This window comes from Myzus persicae, unplaced genomic scaffold (assembly GCF_001856785.1).
Source record: "Myzus persicae strain clone G006 unplaced genomic scaffold, MPER_G0061.0, whole genome shotgun sequence".
NCBI lineage: Eukaryota > Metazoa > Arthropoda > Insecta > Hemiptera > Aphididae > Myzus > Myzus persicae.
The window spans coordinates 154,425-178,109 of NW_019104036.1; the positions used below are offsets into that span (position 1 = coordinate 154,425).

The 23,685-nt window shown below is 28.0% G+C and overlaps 2 protein-coding genes across 51 annotated transcripts in view; both read right to left on the minus strand.

Moving 5' to 3' along the window:
- The window catches only part of LOC111037870 (Down syndrome cell adhesion molecule-like protein Dscam2), a 65,757-nt gene extending 54,085 nt beyond the window's left edge, over positions 1 to 11,672 (minus strand). For all 50 annotated transcript variants that reach the window (XM_022320699.1, XM_022320700.1, XM_022320701.1 and 47 more), the window contains exons 1-2: positions 11,395 to 11,672; positions 92 to 273 (exon numbers count right to left, since the gene is read on the minus strand). In XM_022320699.1, the coding sequence (XP_022176391.1) occupies positions 92 to 273; positions 11,395 to 11,449 (237 nt within the window). In that variant the 5' untranslated portion in view covers positions 11,450 to 11,672. The remainder of the gene's footprint in view (positions 1 to 91; positions 274 to 11,394) is intronic.
- Positions 11,673 to 23,459: 11,787 nt separating this feature from the next.
- Positions 23,460 to 23,679, minus strand: LOC111037874 (histone H2A-like; the record flags this gene model as incomplete). The annotated part of the gene is made up of 1 exon (XM_022320718.1): positions 23,460 to 23,679. A coding segment is annotated over one exon (165 nt), but the record flags the coding sequence as incomplete, so codon positions are not given.
- Positions 23,680 to 23,685: the final 6 nt, after the last annotated feature.

The window sequence follows — 23,685 nt, forward strand, 5'->3', positions numbered from 1 at the left end:
ATTCCCATCTATTTCATCCTATAAAAGTGTAGTTGTGAAAACTAAACATGTTCAAGTAATTTTATAAATATTGTTAAATTAGAATTCGTACTTGTCGTAAACCAGGTACATCTCCGACGGCAGTACCATCAGCACGTATCCAAATAATTTCAGGCCTGGGACTTCCTCTAGCAGTACACTCGACGACAGCTCCAGTAGTATTTGAAAAATCCACTCGGTTTTCAGGTTCTTTGATGAACATTGGTCCCATGGTTGTATCATCTTCGCACAAGACTATGAAAATGTAAAATAAGAAAAAATTTAGTTTTGCATAGTTATTGTTTATTTTAAATGGGTAGATAGTAGATGCAATGATTATAACTTATAAGTTATAAGTATACAATTTTAAACAAGTCATTCAGTTTTAAATATCTTTTAATTTGATTAGAAGCATTAAGTATTGAGTATATTAAGACTTTTTAGTACTAGTATATAACGTAGTTTTAAGTTCATCAATATATTTAATAGATAAATGTTCAAAAGCATTCATCTTTATATGTAATGAACTTAGATTGCTATATTTTAAACAATATAATAAACTTACTGAATATCGGTCAGAATCGTTTTTTAGAATGTGAAGATCTTTAATTGCATTAAAATAAATATATGTATGAACAATGAACATCAAATCTAATAAATCCGTAAACTATCCTGCGGCGTCGAAGTGAACGAAGCGAGTTGAGTTATTCATTACTTTATCAATTTGCCTTTTCAATTATCCTTGGATTAAAATAAATAAGCTCAACATTTTTGTAGCTATTTTACTATATTTATAAACAGTGGCACAGCAACGGGGGTTTAGGGTGTTTACCCTCCCCCCCCCCTCATTGACATTTTCGGCCTAATAAATATTTTATTTATATACGAGAACTGTAAAACTAGATTTAATTTATACTTAACCCTTCCACCAATTCATAATAATAGCTAAGCCACTGTTTACATTTTTCAAGAACGATATAATGTATCGTATAGTGTGACGTTATGAAGTTATACATTTTTTAAAGAAAGAACTCGTATGGTTAATACTATAATAGTCAGTACAATGGAATCTTTTGACATCATTGATGTGCTATAAATTACCTTTATATGCCTTTGTTAAGTTTTTAGATTTAATTCATAAGGAGGAAGTTAAAACTTCAACTATATAATCTTATAAGCTCATTTTATCAAACTATAAGCTATAACACTATTAAAATATGTTTTAATATACATTAATACATTATGACATAATAATACATTTTGTTTGATATATGATCAGTGATCACGCATTATTTATAATTTTACTTGACTATGTTGTTCTTAAACAAATATTCAAAGAATTATAAGACACAATATAATATACAGACGAGTCTCGATACCTCAAATCTCAAGAGGAATATAAATAAATTAGAAAAATACTTCAAGGTGCAAGAAACAAAATTCGAGTTTTCGAGGTGTCAGTTATCGATACTTCAGTGTATTCTATAATTTATTTTAATTTATAACGGTAAAAATAGTACGTATCGTATCTACAAGAGCTTCTGGGTGTCACCATATAAATAATTAAGCAATTTTAAAATTATTGCTCACAAAGAACTTCAAATTTACTAAATTATAAATAACCAATTAGGTTAAATTCATAATACTTTTAAACTTTAAAGTTAAAATAGAAATAAAATGGAAAATTTCGTCAAAATATATTATATTTTATTACTGTAAAATAAAAATAAAAATTAGTTAAAAAATAAATTTAATGGTTTAATAACTTTAAACATTATAGTATAATGTTAAAAAATACCCCTTAAAAAAAAAAACCACAGCGTTACATTATTATATAACCGGTCATTGTTGAATTAAGTTATTATGAACACATGTTCTCTGTATGAGGTAACAAACACGTGTTTTAGAAGACACAAATAAACTATACTTATTCAGATCAAAAAATCGATATTTAATTCTTGAACGAGTCACAATTATTGAAGACTTCGTATTTAGTAATTTAAATATCTAAGTAGAAGACTAACGCGATAGGAATTTTCTATAAATAAACACTAGTGGTATATGGTAGGTATTATACATGTTAGGATAGATATACAAGCAATAGTAATATTTAAATAAATGTCAAGTAAATTTAGTTCTAAGACCTAACCGCATAAGTCTACAGTAAATTGAATGAGGTATTATAGGTACCCATAGACTATACCTAATACCTATTAAAATAGATTTTAGGCTTCATTTTAGTATAATCCACAAACCTACCAATAGTCTATACGATTTTACATGGTATTAATTTCATTATAATTTAATTATTAAATACGTTTTAATCATTATTTACACTATATTAATTAATTGTTAAATTAATATTAACAAACAAATTTAAATAAAATAATTATATTTATTTCAATATGAAATAGTAATATAAGTTTCTTATACCTATTGGCTATTGGTTATTGCATTATTTATTCAAACATAGAGGATAAATCGATAAAGTATTGTACATTAAATACATATTTTAATCTATATATTATCTGAAAGTTATGTGGGTATTATTTAGTAATTTTCAAGGTTGTACTGACGTAGGTACACGAAACATGATTAATATAGAATGGTTTGAGTATAAGTGAACGGAAAGCAAAATATGTGTGGATATTATCTTAAATAATGTATCCTCTATAGTCTAAACTGCGTGTTAAAATTAAATTTAATAATATTCATAATGCAAGCGTTTTCAATACAAGAAACCTATAGAAACATAAGTAAAATATATATGTAGATACCTGAAGACTGAAGTATTATAATTCTATTCTGTTGTATCGTTGAACGTTGAAATTTACTGTTAAGCTGTTAAATGGATATAAATATTGTAGATGTTAAGTTTATAATTATTTATTATAATTTATAAATATGCTCAGTGGATTGTCCAACTACCTGAGGTTATGCTATTAAAACCTCAATTGATACTCTCTAGATTGAATTTCAGATGTATAGGTATAGCAATATATTATTTACCTATTTATTGCTTATAGGTAAATATAATTATTGTTAATTGTTATCTTAAATTAGAAGTTTATCTATGAATTGTATCAATATTATTATTTAATGTTATAATAACCATGTAGGGCTAAATATTAAATACAATTTAATTTTTAGTAAATATTAATTAATTTGCAGCATATTATTAGTACAAATATAAAATATATGACAAAATAATTTAATATAATTTAGGTAGGTACTCTGTGTTCGATACATTTATTAGCCAAACGAGCAACAAATTAAAATGTACAATGAAGACGAATTAAACGACAACGCGCTCAGTATTGACCTCACTCAACACAGTGGTGTTCCCACGATGACAATTTCCACACACAAGCACACACATACACATATTATAATCACTGCACTGCCAAGTGCCAAGTCATGATCGTACTTTTCCAAAGAAAATTTCATAGTTTTGGTATTTTAAAATACGTAAATATTTTGTTTAAAAATATGGCTATATGAACCAAGTCAGGTGGAAAAAACTCAACAGGTACAAACATTATATTACTGGGATTTTCTACACCGAGATTTTATAGGTACATTTTTATCAGCCACATGCTTATGTTATGTACATGCGCCGAAAAAAGAACACCTGGCTACCGGCCGGCTATCGTCACGTATACCGGTGGAAGAACGTGTGTGGGTCACCATTTGAGTACTGGCAGCTGCAAAACCCTACAACATCTGTCATGGTTTAGATCTCAATGTGTTTATAACCACCGATGAAAAGAAAACTATGGAATAAAATAATACTTTTTTCTCCACATCACCATAAAAAAATATACTTACAGTATTTTGAAAACTTTTTAAGCTATTGAAACAAAAACGAAAAGAAAAATATAATTTAATACGATGTAGTAGGTATACCAATCAATATAAATAAATTATAGGTACCAAGTACCTACTATATAAGGGTAGGTACATACAGAGTCACAGAGGTACATATTATTATAATAGTATGTAGGTACAGTGGGAATTGTAATAAATAATTATTTAGCATAATAATGTATTATTTAATATTGATGCCTACTGCTGCCTAGTATACATTACAATGTATCCTTATGTATAGAACCTATACTTTTTTATATTATAATAATAATATAATATATACTCATTACACTTAATATTATTTATTTTTACTTATAAGTTATTACATATTATTATAATACATTGCGTATTTTATCGGATGATTCACTGTGAAGTGTCAATATTTTAATTTCAAACGTTCTAATAAACCAAAATAATTTAATAATTTATCAACTGGGTTTATTCTAGTATAAATACATTGTAAGTAAATCTTTGAGCAAACCCATTACACACAAGAGTAATGAATTCATCATTTAAATTCAATATCAGGAAATAAAATTAAGTTATGGTATTTTAATATAGTCATATAAATATGAACAAAATAGTGACAAAAACGAGGCAAACGTACTACTAATCGGTAAAAAAGTAAACTGACCTAGTGTTAGCGTTTATCTAGTTCGTCTATAAACACGTTTTGGTGACTCAAAAAATCTCGAGTCAGTTCGGTTAGGTTAGGTTTAGAGTTTAGGGTAGAGCTACCTATGTTATCAAGTACATTATTAACTATTGTTGCATAAAGTTTAAAGTTAAGCTTATAATTATCGATTTTTACAACAACGGAGTACATCATTTTAATTATTTAGTCAATTTAAGTAGGAACACAAAATCAGACTAGGCTCATGGTAATTTGTGTTTTTTTAAATTCTTAATTTTAAATTATGCTACCAAATAGTACATTTTAATATTTTATACTATTTTATATTTCATTTATTATAATAATTATGCATCTTAAGGTTTAGAATTGTTGAATACATATTACATTTTGAGTATTCATTTCAGCCTATGCTTAAATATCATGAACAACATGAACTATACATTAGTATATCATCAGTCATCAGACGAGAAATTACTAACGACTGACTCACAGGCTCATTCTCCTCCCCCGGAATATCTATTGTTCCATCAAATTTGAAAGTCAAATTGTAACATGGACGTCGTTGTTACTAATTATTGTTATTATTTAAATGTACGTGGACGACGATATTTTGTTGGTAAACGTAAAACCATTCTAAGAACAATAAACCAAGTGATTACATGAAACGCGGTCGAGCATAACGTAATTTACGATATATATGTTGAACACACACAGTTGTAAAAGAAATGGTTTGAATCTTTTTATTATATTTAGAAGTTAGAAGTGTATTTGTTTTACAAATTTTTGTTTTATAATTAAAATAATATGTATCTATAACTAAACCTGTAACATATTTCATTGCTTATATAATATAGTTTATTGCTTACATACCTAGTTATAAAGTAATGTGGGTGCTAATACACTAGGTTGTACAGTGCAGGTACACTGCAACGGTTACGACACACAAACATGATCGATCTGTTATTTGGGCGGATGCTGTTTCGCGGCAAAAGTTCTTTCAGATAAGTGTTATTCCCTCCAAAATGCGCTTGCGTGAAGTGCACAGTGTATTTACATGCATTAAGCGGTATAACACTTACTACGTTATATAGATGTATAAAATGTACAACCAGTCACCGTAACATTCTGCTGGCTACACCAAAACTACCTATGTTAATCTTAATTTATTGAAAAATTAGTTTTTATTTTTTAGCAATCAATGATATTTGTATATACGAGTTTATATATATTATTATTTAGTATTAAAATATAGGAAACAACAATAGGTATGGAGCATAATATAAGCTGTTGGCAATTAAAAAAAGAGAAATTAAAAATACTAAGTTCATAATATGTTTGAAGAGCTTTGAAAGTCATCAATCAATATATTGGACGAAAGGAAATGGCCATGTATTATATCCAAACGGAAATTACTAATGTGCTGAAGTAAACTGGGCATAGACTTATATAAGTATATAATATGTAACTACAAATGTATAATATACTATATGAATCGCTAAATGCAGAAAGGACACATGTCCAAGTTTTAAAATTTTTCAGGAAACACAAAAAACTTAATATATTTGAAAAAAATTGATTTACAAATTGTATGTTATAGAATAATATAGTTTAAGACATGGTATACATGTTTCTACAATCACTTAAAGAAGTATAATTAAACTGTAGGTATCTGAAGGACTTTAAGGTTGTGGACATGTGCCGTTTATGCTTCAAATTACCATTTATATTTCGAAAATAACCGTTTTCTTATAAATAAGTAGCTTTAATATGCATAAAAATTAAAATTACATGATTAAATAATATACGGTAGATTATATACTAATATTGAGTCACAAATATTCGATATCTTTTTAATAATTAGAAATTTAATTATATAAATATCTTATGTTCTACTTTGCCTTGCTTGAGGTGTCTCAGTTTGTAACGAAAATATACAATTCCAAAATGATTGCAATGCTGGCTCTGGAATATACTTCGCTAGTTGCTTCAAATCTTTCATTTTGCTTTCAAGAATTGGTAAGCTTGAAGTATAAACTAGTGTTTTTGGGAGTTGTATGGGCATTGCATTATTTTTTCTTAATTTGAAATGGTTTGATATTATTCCATCAATAAATTCACTTGCCTTAATTATTCCACATTTTTCCGATACACATTCAAAATAATGGTACTTAGAAATTAAAAATTTGTCTATTGTACGACGTTGTTTCGATGTTTTATTACGGCTTAAACATTCTAACGCGTTAGTATTTTTAATATAAAATTGTGAAAACCACATTTGATAGTCATAAATCATACTTTTATCAACTAGAAACACTGAAAATTTTTCTGGGTTTCTTGATGATTTTAAAATAATTTCTATATAGTCTTCTAAAGTGTATAGACGATCGACTCTGTTAAGTTATAGAAATATTTTGAAAAACGACTGTGCTCTGCAGTTAAAATATGGCAGGAGCAAACGAATTTCGTACAAATTCAGGTAAACGTACCATTTTTAATAAATTGCATCCAGGACTTGTAACAGTCAATTACAATCTATGAAATAATTATTTAAAAATTAAACATACAATAATCGTACTAAAAGCCACTAAAACAAATAGTATGTTTGATAATTTTATTTAACTTGAGACGCAATTCGTGTTTACTTAATTTTAAGTAAGATTGGAACGCATTAAGTTCTGTGTGAACGCAGCCTTTTGAAGTTTCAATTGTCATAGTACAATTTATAATGACAGGTACACTGCTCTATGTTTAAGAACACAAAAATATAGGCAATAAAATATTGATACCTACAGGATTGTCCGTGTTTTCTAGTTTTTACATATATTATACCAAATAATGAGAAAACTGTAAATGCTATTCGTCATGTTCTTAAACATTTACTATAAATATTCAATAAATGAGTACAAACTAATGAAATGGAAAATCACTACTGCCTCTTGGATATAAAAAAAACAAATGGTACATTCATCGCTTCTCTTAGTTTCACAGCGATTTATGTCCCGTTTCGTCTGCCACATTTTTAAAAATAAATTAGCTTAGATAAGAATAGCTATAAACGGAGGTTGTAATTCATCGCATTTTCAACCACAAATCGCAAAATCGAAAATTTTCTATGGACTTCAAATGGTACCAGACTAAACAAACAATGGAATATAATGTTTAATCTTTAATATAATGAGTAAAAACAAAACATATAGCTGTATACTGAGTGAAAAAATCTTGTATCTACAGGCTATAATAAGTAATAAACTAATAACTAATAACAAATAGGTTCATAGATTTTAACAGATAACTTAGGTAGGTACAATTAAACAATAATTATTCAATAGGTTAAGGTTAAACATTTGTTTAGGTATCAATTGCAGAAAAGAGAAAAAATCTTAAACTTTAGAAAATCAAAATAATTTTAGTTGTAAACTAATATCGGTATTTTACAAAATGGATAATTTTGTTATACCTACCGGTAGGTATGTATTGGAAATTATTTCCCGGATATACAACGACATCCGTCCTCAAAGGAAATACATGATAACACTCCGTGTCTGCTACGTCTCGTTTGTTATTAAAAAATTATCAAATACGAGTACCTCGTAAAGTAAAGCCTCAAATCAAATACAGGTTCACACGATTTATCAAATAATTATAATAGTTATTTAATTAAAATGTATTATAATATTGGAAACGTCAGTTTATAGCTCAGGCACGTGCAAAAACAGATTTTCTTGGCGCAAAGGACGCTGCTGTTGAGTGCACAAAGTATTGTTTGGACGGCAACAGGATTTCGGTGGTCGCCATGGCAACACGGGAGGCCCAATGAACCCGCGTGTGCTGCCAGACAGGGTTATAGGACGAGTAGAAGGTGCAGTCACGTTAAAAGCGTAGATCGATGAGAGGGATACATACGTAACACTAATATTTAATAATTATTTCTGAAATTACACATACTTTTCTGTTATAGTATTAACTACAAACTAATAATCTAAAATTATTGTGAATATTGACGCTGTACATAATTTTATTTCTAGAAAATGTTTGGTAACTTGTTTATACATACCTTAGTTGTTTTTTAGAACACAATTCATTATTATAAGTTATAATTGGGATTAAACGCAACAATAATCAATAACAATTATTTATTTTGTTAGACAACATCGGTTACTTTTAATTACCACACAATTATAGGTATTAATAGATATTTTAATTATTATTTAGTAACTAATACTATTATACTAGCAACTATCTCATACTGCCAGTAATTTTCAATGGATTTCATCATTTATGATACATTTTCTTTATATACTGATTAAATGAAATTTGTTCAATACCGAGAATAATGACTAGAGTAATAATTATACTCGGAATCTTAGAAGATGGTGCATGATTTTATGTGACAAAAAATTTTACGAACAGAAATGTGTTTCTCATTCAAGAATCGAATAAGAGTTAATTTATTTTAATTATTATTTATGATAAGTAAAATTAATAATATATTCTATAGTCCAAAGTAGGTACCTACATAATAGAGGATCACCAAAATATATATATTGTATATTTAGTTTATGTACCGTTCTATCAACATTAAATACTAATTTAAAGATTTTATCCACTATTTTTAATAATGGATATGTATTTAAAAAAAAAGAATCATAAGACATTTTAATCGCTATTATATATTGTTTAACAATATGACATATTTTTATTACGAGTATTTTTGGATTAACGTCGTATGTTTTTTACACTTATATAAATTGTGTAATTATTTAAAAAAAAATATATATATATATTATATATTTAATAAAAAAGTTCTATTCTGGTCTATTTCAAAAATACGAACATTCATAATATTTATTTTACTGATAACTTATCAGAAAAATAGTTTAAAGATATAGTTTCTTCCTTTCGTTGCTCCCTGACTTATACTTACATATGATATTTAATATACCATTTAAAATACGTTTAGGTGCCTATTGAAATAATTAACAAAAGTATTTAGGTAAATACATTTTTAAATAAAGATAAAGCCATGCTTTAATTATTGTATTGTAAATAAAAAATGATATTATATCGGGATACAACATTTACACACGCATTTTCCTTTGAAACAGCCGTTCTGAAAAAGCCTTGGTACGCAGTATGTTAGATAATATTGTACTAAATAAAGGTTAAAAAAGAAACCTTGGTACCTATTTAATAGTAAGTTGTGATAGACAACGAAGGTAGAGCCGATAAGACAGATATCCTTTGACTATTATGTAGTCTCTAGTCAGTAGTCTACAATGATTATTTCATGACTTGATGTTAGTACCCATGTACAATACATTTTTATAAAATAAAAGAATACTACTAGAAAAACCTATAGTGAAACGATTTGTTCCCATTATAATAATTAAATATTATTAGGTAATACCTCGGGTAATACGGTTCTTTTTAACAGCTACAAAACTATAGAGAGGTTAAATTCGATTAACCCGAATAATTGAGATTTTAATGAACATTAAATAAATTATAAGAATGTTTTACAAATAAATATGATAGTGAATATTTTTTGTACATCATGATCATGAAAAATCAACATAAATGAATTATCAGAATAATTATGTTCTTATTATAATAAGCATATTATAATATTAATAATATTATTATGAATAGGTACTTAAAATTTGTAAGGCTTTGGAGTTCGAATAATGTTAAGTAATCTTCTGAATAATAATTTATATAATTGTATGAGGTGCTTACATTGTTATAAAACCACTGAATGAATTAATATCAGATAAAAATATGAATTATACTATACCTATATCCGATTCACAATACGTCACAATCAATCATTGGATATATCGATATATAATACATAATAAATAATATAAGGATATGCAAGTATATAATACGTATAATAAAGGGCTTATTATCATCACTATTGTCTTCAAAGATGAAATTAATAATAAATAAACAATTTGTTTTCAATCTACAAATAAAAACATTTTTTACTTATTTGGGCTATTGATTAAATCATTTTTTTTAAATTTAAATATTAAATGTAATTTAAAAAATTAGAACTAGGCCATACGAAATTTCTATTCTAGCACAATTTAAATAATATATTGTAAAAGTACAGATCGTAAAATGAAATATTCAAACTTTTTTATGAAACGGAATTCAAATTCCCTAGAAAATTCTAGTCGGGAATAGTTGCTTATAACAACTGTGGTTTTTAAAAGTAAATTTAGATTTCCATAAATATTATTCCAATAGTTCCAAGAATAACCAATAGATATAACAAGTAGTTGCGTAGGTACTTGCGTATCGATGCGTAAGTCATGGTATTTAATAAGATCTGAATAAGATCCTACCTCGGATCCTACTGATATAGGTTTATTTCGAGATGCGACGAAAAGAGTACCTATACGAGAATCTACAATTAATGTCTACTATACGACAATGATGTGCATTAGAACAGAACGCCCCCATTTCGACAACGTCCATGACTCATTCCTTCACCCCCGTTCATTGTGCGCACAAAAGGGACTTCCTGTCGGTACGGGCGTAAAAAATTAAATCAAACAATTTTATTTTACTAGTCTATCAAGCTAGGTGGTAGTAAAGATTTTTGTAACAAGAGTAGTCGATTACAGTACATACACGTCAATATTGTAGGCACCTATAGGTTTTTCAAACATTTGTAAATACCTACCAATATATATGAAACATTACGGTACAGAGTTCTTTACAACACAATATTTAAGTGTCGAGTTTATAAGTACTAAGGTAGTAAACTGACTAGGTATATACAGTAGAATATAGTTTGTTGACTCTCGTTCGTATTTCATGGACATAACTTATACAAAAAATATCACTAGTAACAGAATAAAACTCACCCTTTGTGGCGAATGTAAAGATAAGGGCCAGCAGAAGCTTTCCGCAAGACCCCATCTTAAGGATTCTGCACGCCACTCGAGTCGAGATGGCAAACTTCGATCACAAGTTTATTTTTCGACACAAACCAACTATCCAATAAAATTCACCAAGTTGAAAAACGCACAATATAAATTATATTATGAAGAAAAACAATAACATGCACCACACAAATGAAACGCGTAGGAAACACAACGCAGAAACGCGAGACACCGCGAACACCCAAACACGGACTGCCGGTATGAAGGCTCAAGCCATTACCACTACACTCGAGCGGCGGGCGCGGTGACGAACGGATTCGCAGTGTGGCCACCAGCACGGTGTATGGATGTGTACACATTTTTAATTTTAATATTATAAAATTATTTTATAATAACTAATACAAATATGCCTTGTTTGAACTTTGAGTTAGCCATACCTACTACTCAGTAGTCAGTACTCAGTACCCGGGCTACTCTTAATAGTAAGCGTCTACGAGTCTACGACTCAAGGCGTATGTAATATGTATACCTGATTACTTATATTTACGTATATTTTACGCTAATAACGAAGTCTGCCTATTTGCCATTCCTAAAAAAAAAAAGTTAGATAGATAGTCAGATAATATTATATTATGTATATATAAATTATATAACAAGATTTAAGCCACTATGCATGAATCCGTATCTATATCGACTAAAACTATGTTTTAGGTACCTAATCATTTATTTTAGCTTTTTTATTGCTGTTTCACATATTGAAAGCATTTGGCAAACGACAGATGGTTTATGGATAAACTATCTTATAAATTATAATCCATGAATTGTATTACAAACATACTTGGATTCTTCAATATCTATAGGTATCTTTTATATATGTCAGTTATAATATAATTAACATTTGAAATTTTTTTTAGCTTATAAAAATAAATCTAAACGAAAGTAATCATTATCAACTTCACTAACTTGTTTTTTATCGCTAAATTATATTTATTTAAACTTTAATATTATATTATATAAATCCTTATGTAAGTAATAGTGCTAAAAAACTTCAAAGGATGTTTATTTTTAAAAATATATCAAGTTTTTGAACTATTAGTTATACAACTCTATATTCTTAAATCATCTAGGTATTAACTGTAGTCTATAAAGGTTTTTTGCCCAACATTGACCATCGGCCAACGATACCACTACTATAGACATACTTATTATGTATTACTCAGATACGACTGCAGCAGTTATACTATTTGTATCGTGCGCATTCATTCATACATAATTTAAGACGGGTGATACCTTGAATATAAATTGGTGGTATGTCACCAATAAAAGGTACCTAAATAGTGACCATACTACTTATATTAAGTTTTTACTGTAATACCTACAATACCTCTTGTTTTTAGTTTTACTGCCAAGTCTGAATTTCCTAAACAATTTAAATTTTAGTACCTACACAGTACACTGGATATACTCGTAATACTGTACAGCCGTACAGGTAATATCTGGTAACAATTTAAGCATGTATAATTGTATACTTATCATAAGCGTATAAGCATAATAAGGTAGGTTAGCTTATTAACTACAACAGACAACAATTTAACAGACAACTGCTAATTGTAGACTGAAGTTAAACATTTCGGTAACAATGTCATAAGAGAAAATAATTTTGTAACTTTTCAATAATATGTCTATAAAGTATCTACCAAATTACCCATAAATACCGGAAATAAAGCTGTTGATTTTAATTTTACTCTTAATTGAGATTTTATTTCCGTTATTTTAATAACACCAACAATTCTTATGAGTTATGATTATTGTTAAAAGTAGAAAATGTTTTTAAAATAATTCAAATACTTAAAATTTTCGTTGAATATATTATACATTAATTTATATTATAGACAAGTGGCGTGATTACAGGGGGAGGGGGCAAAGTTATCATTCCTTCCCCCAGACAAACCTACAATACAAATCTTTGAATATTCTTAAGCCAAGAAAAAATGTAATATATTCTTTATGTTACTCTATTTATTTATATATTCTTTATTATAAATATAATATATTTAACATAATATTATAATATTAAAATACTTTTTTCCTTAAACTATTTCATAAAAGTTTATATTTATTTATTTGCTTATTTGTTTATTTATTTATCTATTTGTTTCTCTTGTTGTATCATTTATTAATATTATAAATCTGTTGACGAATCGTTAATAATCAATGAAATAGTTGAACATATTTGAAGGGCCAACCTCACGGGCACGTCAATGTTATCTCAGTACTAATCGCATTGAATAAAGTCTTTAAATTATTCGTTGATTATTATTTATTTTTCATCAAATATAAAATATGTGTGAATAATATTTATTGGAAGTTAATTTTTAAACTAATTATAGCAACTTTTTATAAATGAATTCTTTACTTTTATGTAAGTTCTTAATACTATTTAACAAATGGATACGAAATACGAAGTATTCACTGTTCTGCTACCTAGAATTTGTTTCAAGACTATAAAATGAGTTTTAAGACTAACCCGTGGCGGTGAGGAGGGTCATCTTACAGCTAAGGGTTATAATTTTGGTGCATAAATTATTTTGCCCAACTAGATTTTACTTAAGTTACGCCACTAGTAATATATGATTACATAATGTTTGATATGGCACTTACTTTCGAGTAAAGAGTATTACATTTTTATAAGCACCTAAAATGCTACTATTTCTTAATACTTTAATTTGGATTTTATAAATTGATCTACGTACCTCTAGTATTTACACATTATATAATATATTAACACTTAAGTAAGTTCAATAAATTCTACATATCTTATATCTAACGCCAGTAATAATATAGTTGTAGTTGCATATATCCTATGGGAGTATATTTTCCGCTGCAACAAATCTTTGAATAATAATCTGATGTCTAAAATTCAAAATTTCTTAATGTTTTTTTTTTATCAGTGGAAACCTTTTTAGTGTCCACTTTTATTGTGGAATTCTTGCTTTGTTTCAATACCTAGTTTCAATGCCACATCCTGTAAAATGATTTTTTGCAACAATTATAAATAATAATAATATTCGTTTAATTCAAAACATATTTTCAATGTGTCAAAAGTTTTTTAAAATAACAGATCAACCAGATTTTTAAATTGCAGTGAGACGAGATGAATCGTATTGAGTTATAAACTATTACAGATGACATTATTAGGCTTATTGGATGAAAGTTTAAATATCATGTGCGTTCGGCATCAAGTCGAGTGTGGTATTTCATTTTTGTCGATACTTTAATACTCCATACATAAATTGAGAACCCCGTTTCACTATTACGAATTACGATTACGTCGTAATTAATCGTGCGTTATCAACCATAAACATTATCTTGCTAGAGTTCAAGATTCAATTATATCGGTCAAATACTAAAACTGACTATTATATTGTGAGAGGTCAGTGAGTCAACATACGATTAAAAATATGTTTAAAAATAATCAAAATGTGAGTATATCATTAGTTAGATTAATTATTGAGGTAATTTTCTTGGATGTTTTAACTTTGCGTTAGATGATAATATTATATTGACACTTTGCACTCACCTCACGTAATCCTTGAAAACAGTTTCGGACTACAGAGTAGAGGACGTAAAGGGTTGCAGGTTTTCCTAAGATTTCAGGAAAAATTTAATTTCTTTTAGTGTTCTTTTAAAATAAAGTACCCAAGGGCTAAGACATAACAATGTACTATCATTTATTGTAATTTGTTTAAAAGTTGTTGCTTCAAACGCCTAAAAATATGTTGTATATTATAATTATAGCCATTGCATCTATACATAATCAACTTATGAGAGGTCCGAGATAAGTCTTCACTATTTAACAACTCATTATCAGCCCTAACCCCCACCTACCTCTTCAAAAATCAAAGTTCTATCTACGGCACTGAGACAACGCATTTATAGCTGTGTATACACATTTGACAAGATTCCGCTATATAATATAACGGGTCATGTAGATTTGAATATAGTCAATTTGGGGTTAAGTGTTACGGTTACCAATATGTTGCTACCTACTTATTAATTATCAAATATAAACGGAACGCATAAAGTTTAGTGGAAACTTAACTTATTGAAAACCATATATGAATATCAGTTGCTTCGAACAAGGTAGCTAAAAATTCGATAAACGTGATGCAAGTTAAGTTGCAGTAAGTGTGTAAAGTTTGTTCTAAGAAAACGCTGTCGTCGTCGTCCATTTGTAAGCATCCGTCGTGCCCCCCGAACTTCGATTAAACCGTTTTCATATTGTCGCCCGCGATTGCGTTGGTATTAATTTGCTAGGATATAAATTTGAGATTGAGACAAGTTGATTGATTTTAATAATTATTTTCAATATATTTCATTAAAGACATCAAGTCGCTGTTCTTGAAAACAATAAGAAATACCTATTTCCTATATTGATGTTTAGAATTTTAGATGCAAGCTATATTAGTACAAATTAATACATCTAGTACAATATGATATTTGAATTCATACTTAAGCTATATTAGTACAAATTATTATCTGATAACACATATTGTGGTTGTGTTATCATTTGTTTGTTTATTGCATTATGCCATTACCTACAATTAAAATGTGTGTTAACATATTAAAAAATAGACATAGTGCACTATGTAGTTGGTACTTCAAAATTTCTAGAAAAAAGTATTATATTGTTTATTATTTTGATATAATTCGTATACAAAATACAGTTATTTCTAATGGTTTATTTGAGATTTATAAAATAATAGCTGACCTTACACACCGTAGCCCGTGACAAATATTTTATGTCCGTTAAATCCGTTGAATGTAAACTTCAATACTCCTAACACAGTAATTTGGGTGGTTCAGATCAAATATAAAATAACCACGGGTTCTAAAATGATATACAATCTTAATAACTATTTTATTTATATAACCAATAGCAACTGAGCTACAGGCCTACTTTGGGGAGGGCTAGACGCCCTGCAGACCTCGGGCCCGAACTAATTAGGGCCCCATATATAACTGTAATACAGTTATATTATACGATTTATTTATACCAATAAACATTACATTTTAATTTATAGACTGATGGTACAATTTATTTATAATCTTGAACAATAATTTGAATACATATAACAATTTAAAAATGGAATTTATAATTTAAGCCTTAGATTGGCACCTTTAACTTTACTACAAGTATAGCTACATTAAAAATCTGAAGTATCAGGCATTCTGACGATTGATTACTATTTATTTAGGCAGGTAGGTATATTATTTCTATTATAACATGCAGCATAATAATAAATTGTATGTCTATTGTCTAATAATATTGTTATTTTATTATTTATCCATAGGAAAATTGTTCGTTTTTCATCACTAATAAATACTTTACTTTGTTTAAGATAATGCGTAAAATTGTGTTTAAGACTAGGCACATGATCAACCGATATTGGGATAATTAATCTTTAATCGATGGACCAATATTCCTCTAAACATCGACCAGTCGATCGCGATAGATTAATTGGTGATAGCGATTCACTTTATCAATACCCAATGGCTACTATCAATAGTTGAATAGTAATATAATGTACTTATTGGATTCAGTGAGGTTTTTATTAAATGCTTTTAGAAAACTCACAATTATAATGGTTTATTGATGGAAGAAAATCCAATTTCATTAAAATACATTGAACATATACATATACACATACACACAATTTTTAATAAAAATCCATAGAAAAAATACCTTATTATAATAAAATTGTTTATAAATAGAGGCATGCAGCCAAATCTGAAAATTGTGCATGGAATAGTCAATAGATATACTTATACTATTCAATTAATTTGCTATAGTCATAGGATATTTAAGTGCAAACATTTCATATCATTTTTAAATAATGTCGACAAAGTAGAAGAAAATCTTAATTCTGGAATTAAACTTTATGGTTTTAATTAATTCAGAGAAATCTACTGCGTAATTCACTAATTTATAAATTAAATTTAAATTTAAAAGTTTTGATAATTTAGTTGGGGAATTAGTAAAAATACCCACAGCAATAGTTTCCCAAATGGGTTACTACATTAAATTTAAAGCATAAAATGTATAATAAATGTTTAGTAATTTCAAAATATTATGATAAATATAATACAAGAATTATGGAGTTAAAAGCATCATATTAAATTCACTTATTCTAGATGAGAATGAATTAAGGTAAAAATATAAAATATAATAATTTTGGAGCTTGTTTATCATGGAACTCTTCACAATCAAGATAAAAAAATCTAGTTTTGATAAAGTCTTATTCATAATAGTATGTTGTACATGTGAATTAAAATTTAGTTTCGACTTTTTGAGTAGAAAATTGATACCAAAATTCTATATTTTGTTTATTCAAGATATATTTATATTTTATTATTTTATTTTAAATTTTTAATAACTTAACATAATAAATTTTTTTTTCTTTATTTGGAATAATCAATCTGTACCTATGAGGCACAATGAGTACATGCGATGAGAGATACAACATATCTATACAATTAAAATTAGTACAATATACTAACAACATTATAATTTATAGTAATAATTATGAACTATGTAGTACCTATCTCCTCCAAAGAAAAAGAGACAGAAGTACATTTTGTTACATTCAATGATATTCGTTATTTGTACGCCGATTAATAAAAATGTTTTAAATGGTTTTGTAGTAATAAAAAATCATTATCACATTGAATTAGTTTAATCAATTAAATAGCATCAGCAAATATTGACAATTTGGAGCGTTTTATTTTATCGGATATAATATTAATTACAATTAATAAAAATAGTAAAAGGGACAAGTGACCACCTTGAGGGACTTCGGTCAAAACATTTATACTCTGTGAGATAAAATTCTTATATTTTTTCATTTCTTCTAATTTATTAGTTTTGTTTTTAAAGTAACATTTGCAACATTAGCAAACAAATCAACAATTCTATACTATTATTTTCAGTTTTATAAATATAATTTGAGGATACTTCAATAAGGTTATAATTTATTGATTTATTATTACAATATTACGTAATATTTAAAGTTGATGGATGGAAAATTGGAAAATATTAAAATGTACATAACTGAGTACCTAGTCATTCTAGTGGCGCACTCTACCTTCGCTACTCTGGTTTTCGCTTGTCAACTCCGCCTTTTCATATACGTAATTCTTCTGTAGTATTATACTGCTATCTATTGACTATTTCTTTATTTGTTTGTAATGTTTGTATGGTTAGCTAGGTTATTACTTATAAGTTATAGTCTTATAAGCTATAATTTGTTGACAGTCAAAAGCTCTACTTATAAGAAAATTGATTAATAAAAATTCCCGATGCATACTGGGTCCCGAACCATACATTATGATAATTTAATAATAAAGCAACAGTGTGACTAGAAAAAATAAAATATATTTTAGCTGAGATTTGCTTATTAATATGACTATAGGCGGAGATCTTGTGAAATATTAAGGGGGGCTCAAATATTTGATGACAAACAGACCCGTGGGGGCATTGCCCCCACACCCTCAACAAACTAATTTTTACATTAGATCACTCATAAAAAATTGTTCTCGTTGACTCGTTATCATGACAACTTAAATAGTTACAAACATAAAAAAAAGAATAATTAATAAACGATTTAAATTTAAATATTTCAAACATATTTGAACTAAATTATTTTTTAAAAATCTAAATCACAATCTCAAAAGAAATGTATTCCCAAGAACATCAAACAATAAGTAAAATATAATTTAGTATAAAATGGTCAATACGGTTAACGATTCATTCAATCGCGATAAACTTTACGATAGGTTTAATACAGCTATAGCGATATAGTCCTATAATAGCTATCGCTTCTCGAGAATTAACAAAAATTAGGAAAAGAAATAATATTTTTCCCATCTAAAATAGAATGGTATAATATGTTATTCAATATAGATGGCCAATTGGTACAAAATATGTACAATATTAGAAATATAAACACAATATAATATTATTGTGAATAGTGACTTAATTATTCGGTATGTTACCGTAAATAATAAATTGGTAAATAGTGTGTATGTTATGTATTAGGCACACTTATATAATTGTGGATATAAGAATATAAAATAATGAAAAAAGTTCTGTAAACTGTACAAAATTACGGTATTGTTTGTTCAATATTCTTAGGGGGTCTTTAACTTCATATAATTTATTTTGGGGGGATTAAGCCCCCGTAAGCCCCTCCCCCCCGATCTCCGCCTATGAATATGACATACCATGTTAGTAAATTATAACATAAAGAATTGTATCATTAGTTAACACCGGGAAGGCCGAAAATATATCTGCATATTTATACTAATACTTTGCACACATTCCAGCAGTAAAATAATAAATTTATTAAATTATTACAAAAATTGAGTTGACTTTTTAAAAAGAAAATGAACTATGTAATTTTACCCGGGTGCTCGGGTAAAATGACATAAACATGTTTGTATAAGCAACCATATAGGTAGGTAGAAAAAACCAGAATATTATATCAATTATGTAATATTTTAACTGTAACAACTTAACACTATAGTATATTATACGTAAACATAATTTAACAGTAAATAACACAGCTTAATCAAAGTTAATATCGCCATGTTATTTTGCTCGAGGTTGTACAAGCTTTATATTTAGTTTCTTAATGCAAAAGTACTTGTAGGTAATATATACGTATTTATAACTACACTTTAGTATAGGTAGCTCTCTTTTTTATGCAACTTAAAACATACAATCTTAAGTAAGATAAAATTAAATATCTAAAAATTATAGTTATATTCAGATTGATAAGAAAATAATGTAGGTACGTATCTCACACAAAATACAATTTTGTTTTAGTTATGAAGCTTGCATATTGTATAATGATGCAAAGGGAGTTATAAGTCATGTAATTGAAGAGTCCTTGAATCTTAAATACCAGTACCTATTTCTTATAGAAACAACAAAATGTCATATTCCCCTAGTATGCCTATTTATAATTTATAAATCTTTATAATCGAATTTTAAAGCACTTATTTTAAATTTTGCAAGTGCCATTTTATTAGGTTTACTAGTCTCTATCATTCTGGATTATGCCAATAAGTGGGATTCTAGTAATTGAATACTTTGTAGTTTGTATTTTGGGACAAACAATTCAATAAAATGGTATAATATTTTATGACATTTATAAACGGCGAAGTAATATATACCTACTTCAATCTTTGAATGGTTGATTAAAATCAATGTTCAATAAGCACTTAAATAAGCTTGAAAAGTAATATTCGAGATAACAAAAAGTTAAATTGTTACTATCTTCATCAACAAATAAGTGATCTGTATCACAAATAAAGTTGAATGGAGGATATTGGTCATCAGCCAATGGAACCAATCAGCACTGTTTAAAGACAATTGTATTTCGGACATCATTAAATATTAGATCAAGAGTTCTATTATTTTTGATTTTTATGTAGGTAGTTCAACTGCTTGAAGTTTAGAAAATGTATACAGGAATTTACAATAACATAAGTTCTGGGTAAATTACTTGAGAGCATTAAAAAAAGGTGCAAAATATTATGTTCACAAATCACCAAATAATCAACTTAATAGATTTATAAATAATTTTTATAAATACTTGTCATAGTAAGTACCTCCGTCCATACACATCAATTAAAATTCAATTTATATCAAACAAATACTTAAAATACAACATAGAGTAGGAGATTATTGTTATTTAATAACTATAAGTTACAAATATATTATATTTTGATAATATTAAGAATATTTTGGGAATATTACATCAATTTTTGCTGCATATAAACATCAAATTTCAAAAGTTTTAACAGAATATAAATTTAGACTAATTACCTATAATATAGCTTTTAAAAACAGAAAAAAAACAACTATTTGTTATTCAGTGTTTTGAGAGTGTGTTTACAATAAATTGATTCTCAAAATCACAAGCAATTTGTATCGATGTTTTCAATTCTGATTTTGATGAAGCCGCTAATTATTGATGCATTCCATTTTAATATAGTACATATTAAGTTCGATACAATTTACAAGTTGGAAAGATTTGGTTTGGACGTACTCAACAAAATATATTAATTTAAATAAATCTTCGGAAAGTAGTTCATGCGACACACACAACTAAAAAAAAGTTTATTTTGGTTCTAAATGTTCTAATACTTAATGGTCCAAAAATTATCATGGAAACAAAATGTAAAACAAAAATGTTTCATAAGATTAGGGTAAAATCTAATGCGCTTGTGACGTTATTGCTTTCGGATCAGTCCTCACACTGCTCTGGCAAGCGCCGCACTAAATTTTATGAATAATACATACACAAATATTCTGTGGCCTGTCGATTGTTAAATATAATATTATTATGTTCGTTTTTTACTGATTCAGTTAAGATGCTTTATTTTTAATCAGTAATTAATAATAAACAATACAATAATTGTCTGCAGTATTTTGCAATCGTTACCGTAGGGTAATGTATGATCCTTTAACGTTAGGCCCGTCGTTGTTATAAAATATTTTGTTCATTGTGACTGTGAGAATATTTTAATCTTATTTTTAATTGCAGCTCAATATATTACGCCGTTTTGTTGTTTATTGGTTGTAAAAACAATAGAAAGCCTTGTCGCTTTCCCAATCACTAAAAATCGGCAACGTGTATTGAAATGGATCAATTCTATTTTAAGGTGATTATGAAGATACTACACATAGGAACAAAAATATTAAAACTTTATTGGAGGCTAACATTCATAACATCGAATCATTGACCGGGTTGGTGATCAATTAATTGTTTCACCGAATGTCAATTTTTATTTGCTATTTCACAGTGTCGTTCGTTTTGTGAACGTATTATTAATTAACTATGGGGTTCGTATTTACTGGTTTATTTATAGAATTTTTTTTTTCAAATCTTTTGACCCCTCGGCAGTAGGCTATCATTCAGTTCAATATACAAATATTATTAATATAGGTAGGTACCTAGGTATATTATGGAACACGTTTAACACGTACCTGTATGTTTAACAAATCGAATAACTCTCATTCAATAGACACGAGAGTATATTCATGTAAAATTGTAAAATATTTAAGTGTTGATAATATTCTGAGTGACATTAACATTTCCTACTAACCAAAACGCTCCAATATTTTTTCATTATTTAATATAATACACGGCACCTAATGTATCTAGTTATAAGCCTACCTAAATATAAATTTATATAATATTTTTTCTCTTAAAAAAAAAACGACCGTTTGGATTCTAACACCCAATCAAAACAATAATAAATTTGTTATCTAATTAAGAGGATTGCAAACAAAACGTTAAAATATTTCGTCAGCCATACAGCCGAACCCGATTGCGTGATTAGACCGCTGAAAACGGATTCGTTGTCAAATCGTGATCGATCAGGTTATTTTTGGAAAATGTTGTTTAATATAACTCTTACGACGATGTCTCTTGAAAATATAATAGTATACTTTAAATACGATGGATATCAATGGTATCAACCCGAACCTCTGTGCGGATATTACCGACGGTAGCAAGATATTATAAGAAAAAAGTTCTAAAAATAACTTATATTCAATATTATTTTGTTGCTTTCTAAATCGCTGAACTGAACTGGATGCACCACGTGATATTCATATAGGTCAACCGGCAATGAAAAGAATTGTAAGTTTTATTATACACCCATTTTACCCTGTCGCGGACTAAATTAGCAGTGTAGTGATAAAGTCCCAGGGGTCAAAGGTAATTTAAATTTAAGGTATTATCTTTAAATGTATATTATAGTATTCAGAAACGAGCACACAGAACGCAGTCTGTCACGGCGGGCCGTGATATCGTTAATGTATATACGATTATTACGACGGTCAAGGCCAAATTTTGTATTTAATTACAACCCGTCCGCTGTACGAAGAAACAGTTATCGTTCTATGTGTCCGAGCCTTATTACTCATTGCTTATAACTACAGAATTAGAACAGAAGGGAAGTAGTGTTTTAAATTTTGGTGGCCCTGAAAAGGGCCTTTTTAGTTGTGCAGTGTCGGAAGAATGTTTTTTAAGCTTTCTTTTCGGTCTTCTTGGGCAACAGAACGGCTTGGATGTTGGGCAACACACCGCCTTGTGCGATGGTTACTCCGGACAACAATTTGTTCAACTCCTCGTCGTTTCTGATGGCCAATTGCAAATGTCTGGGGATGATACGAGACTTCTTGTTGTCACGGGCGGC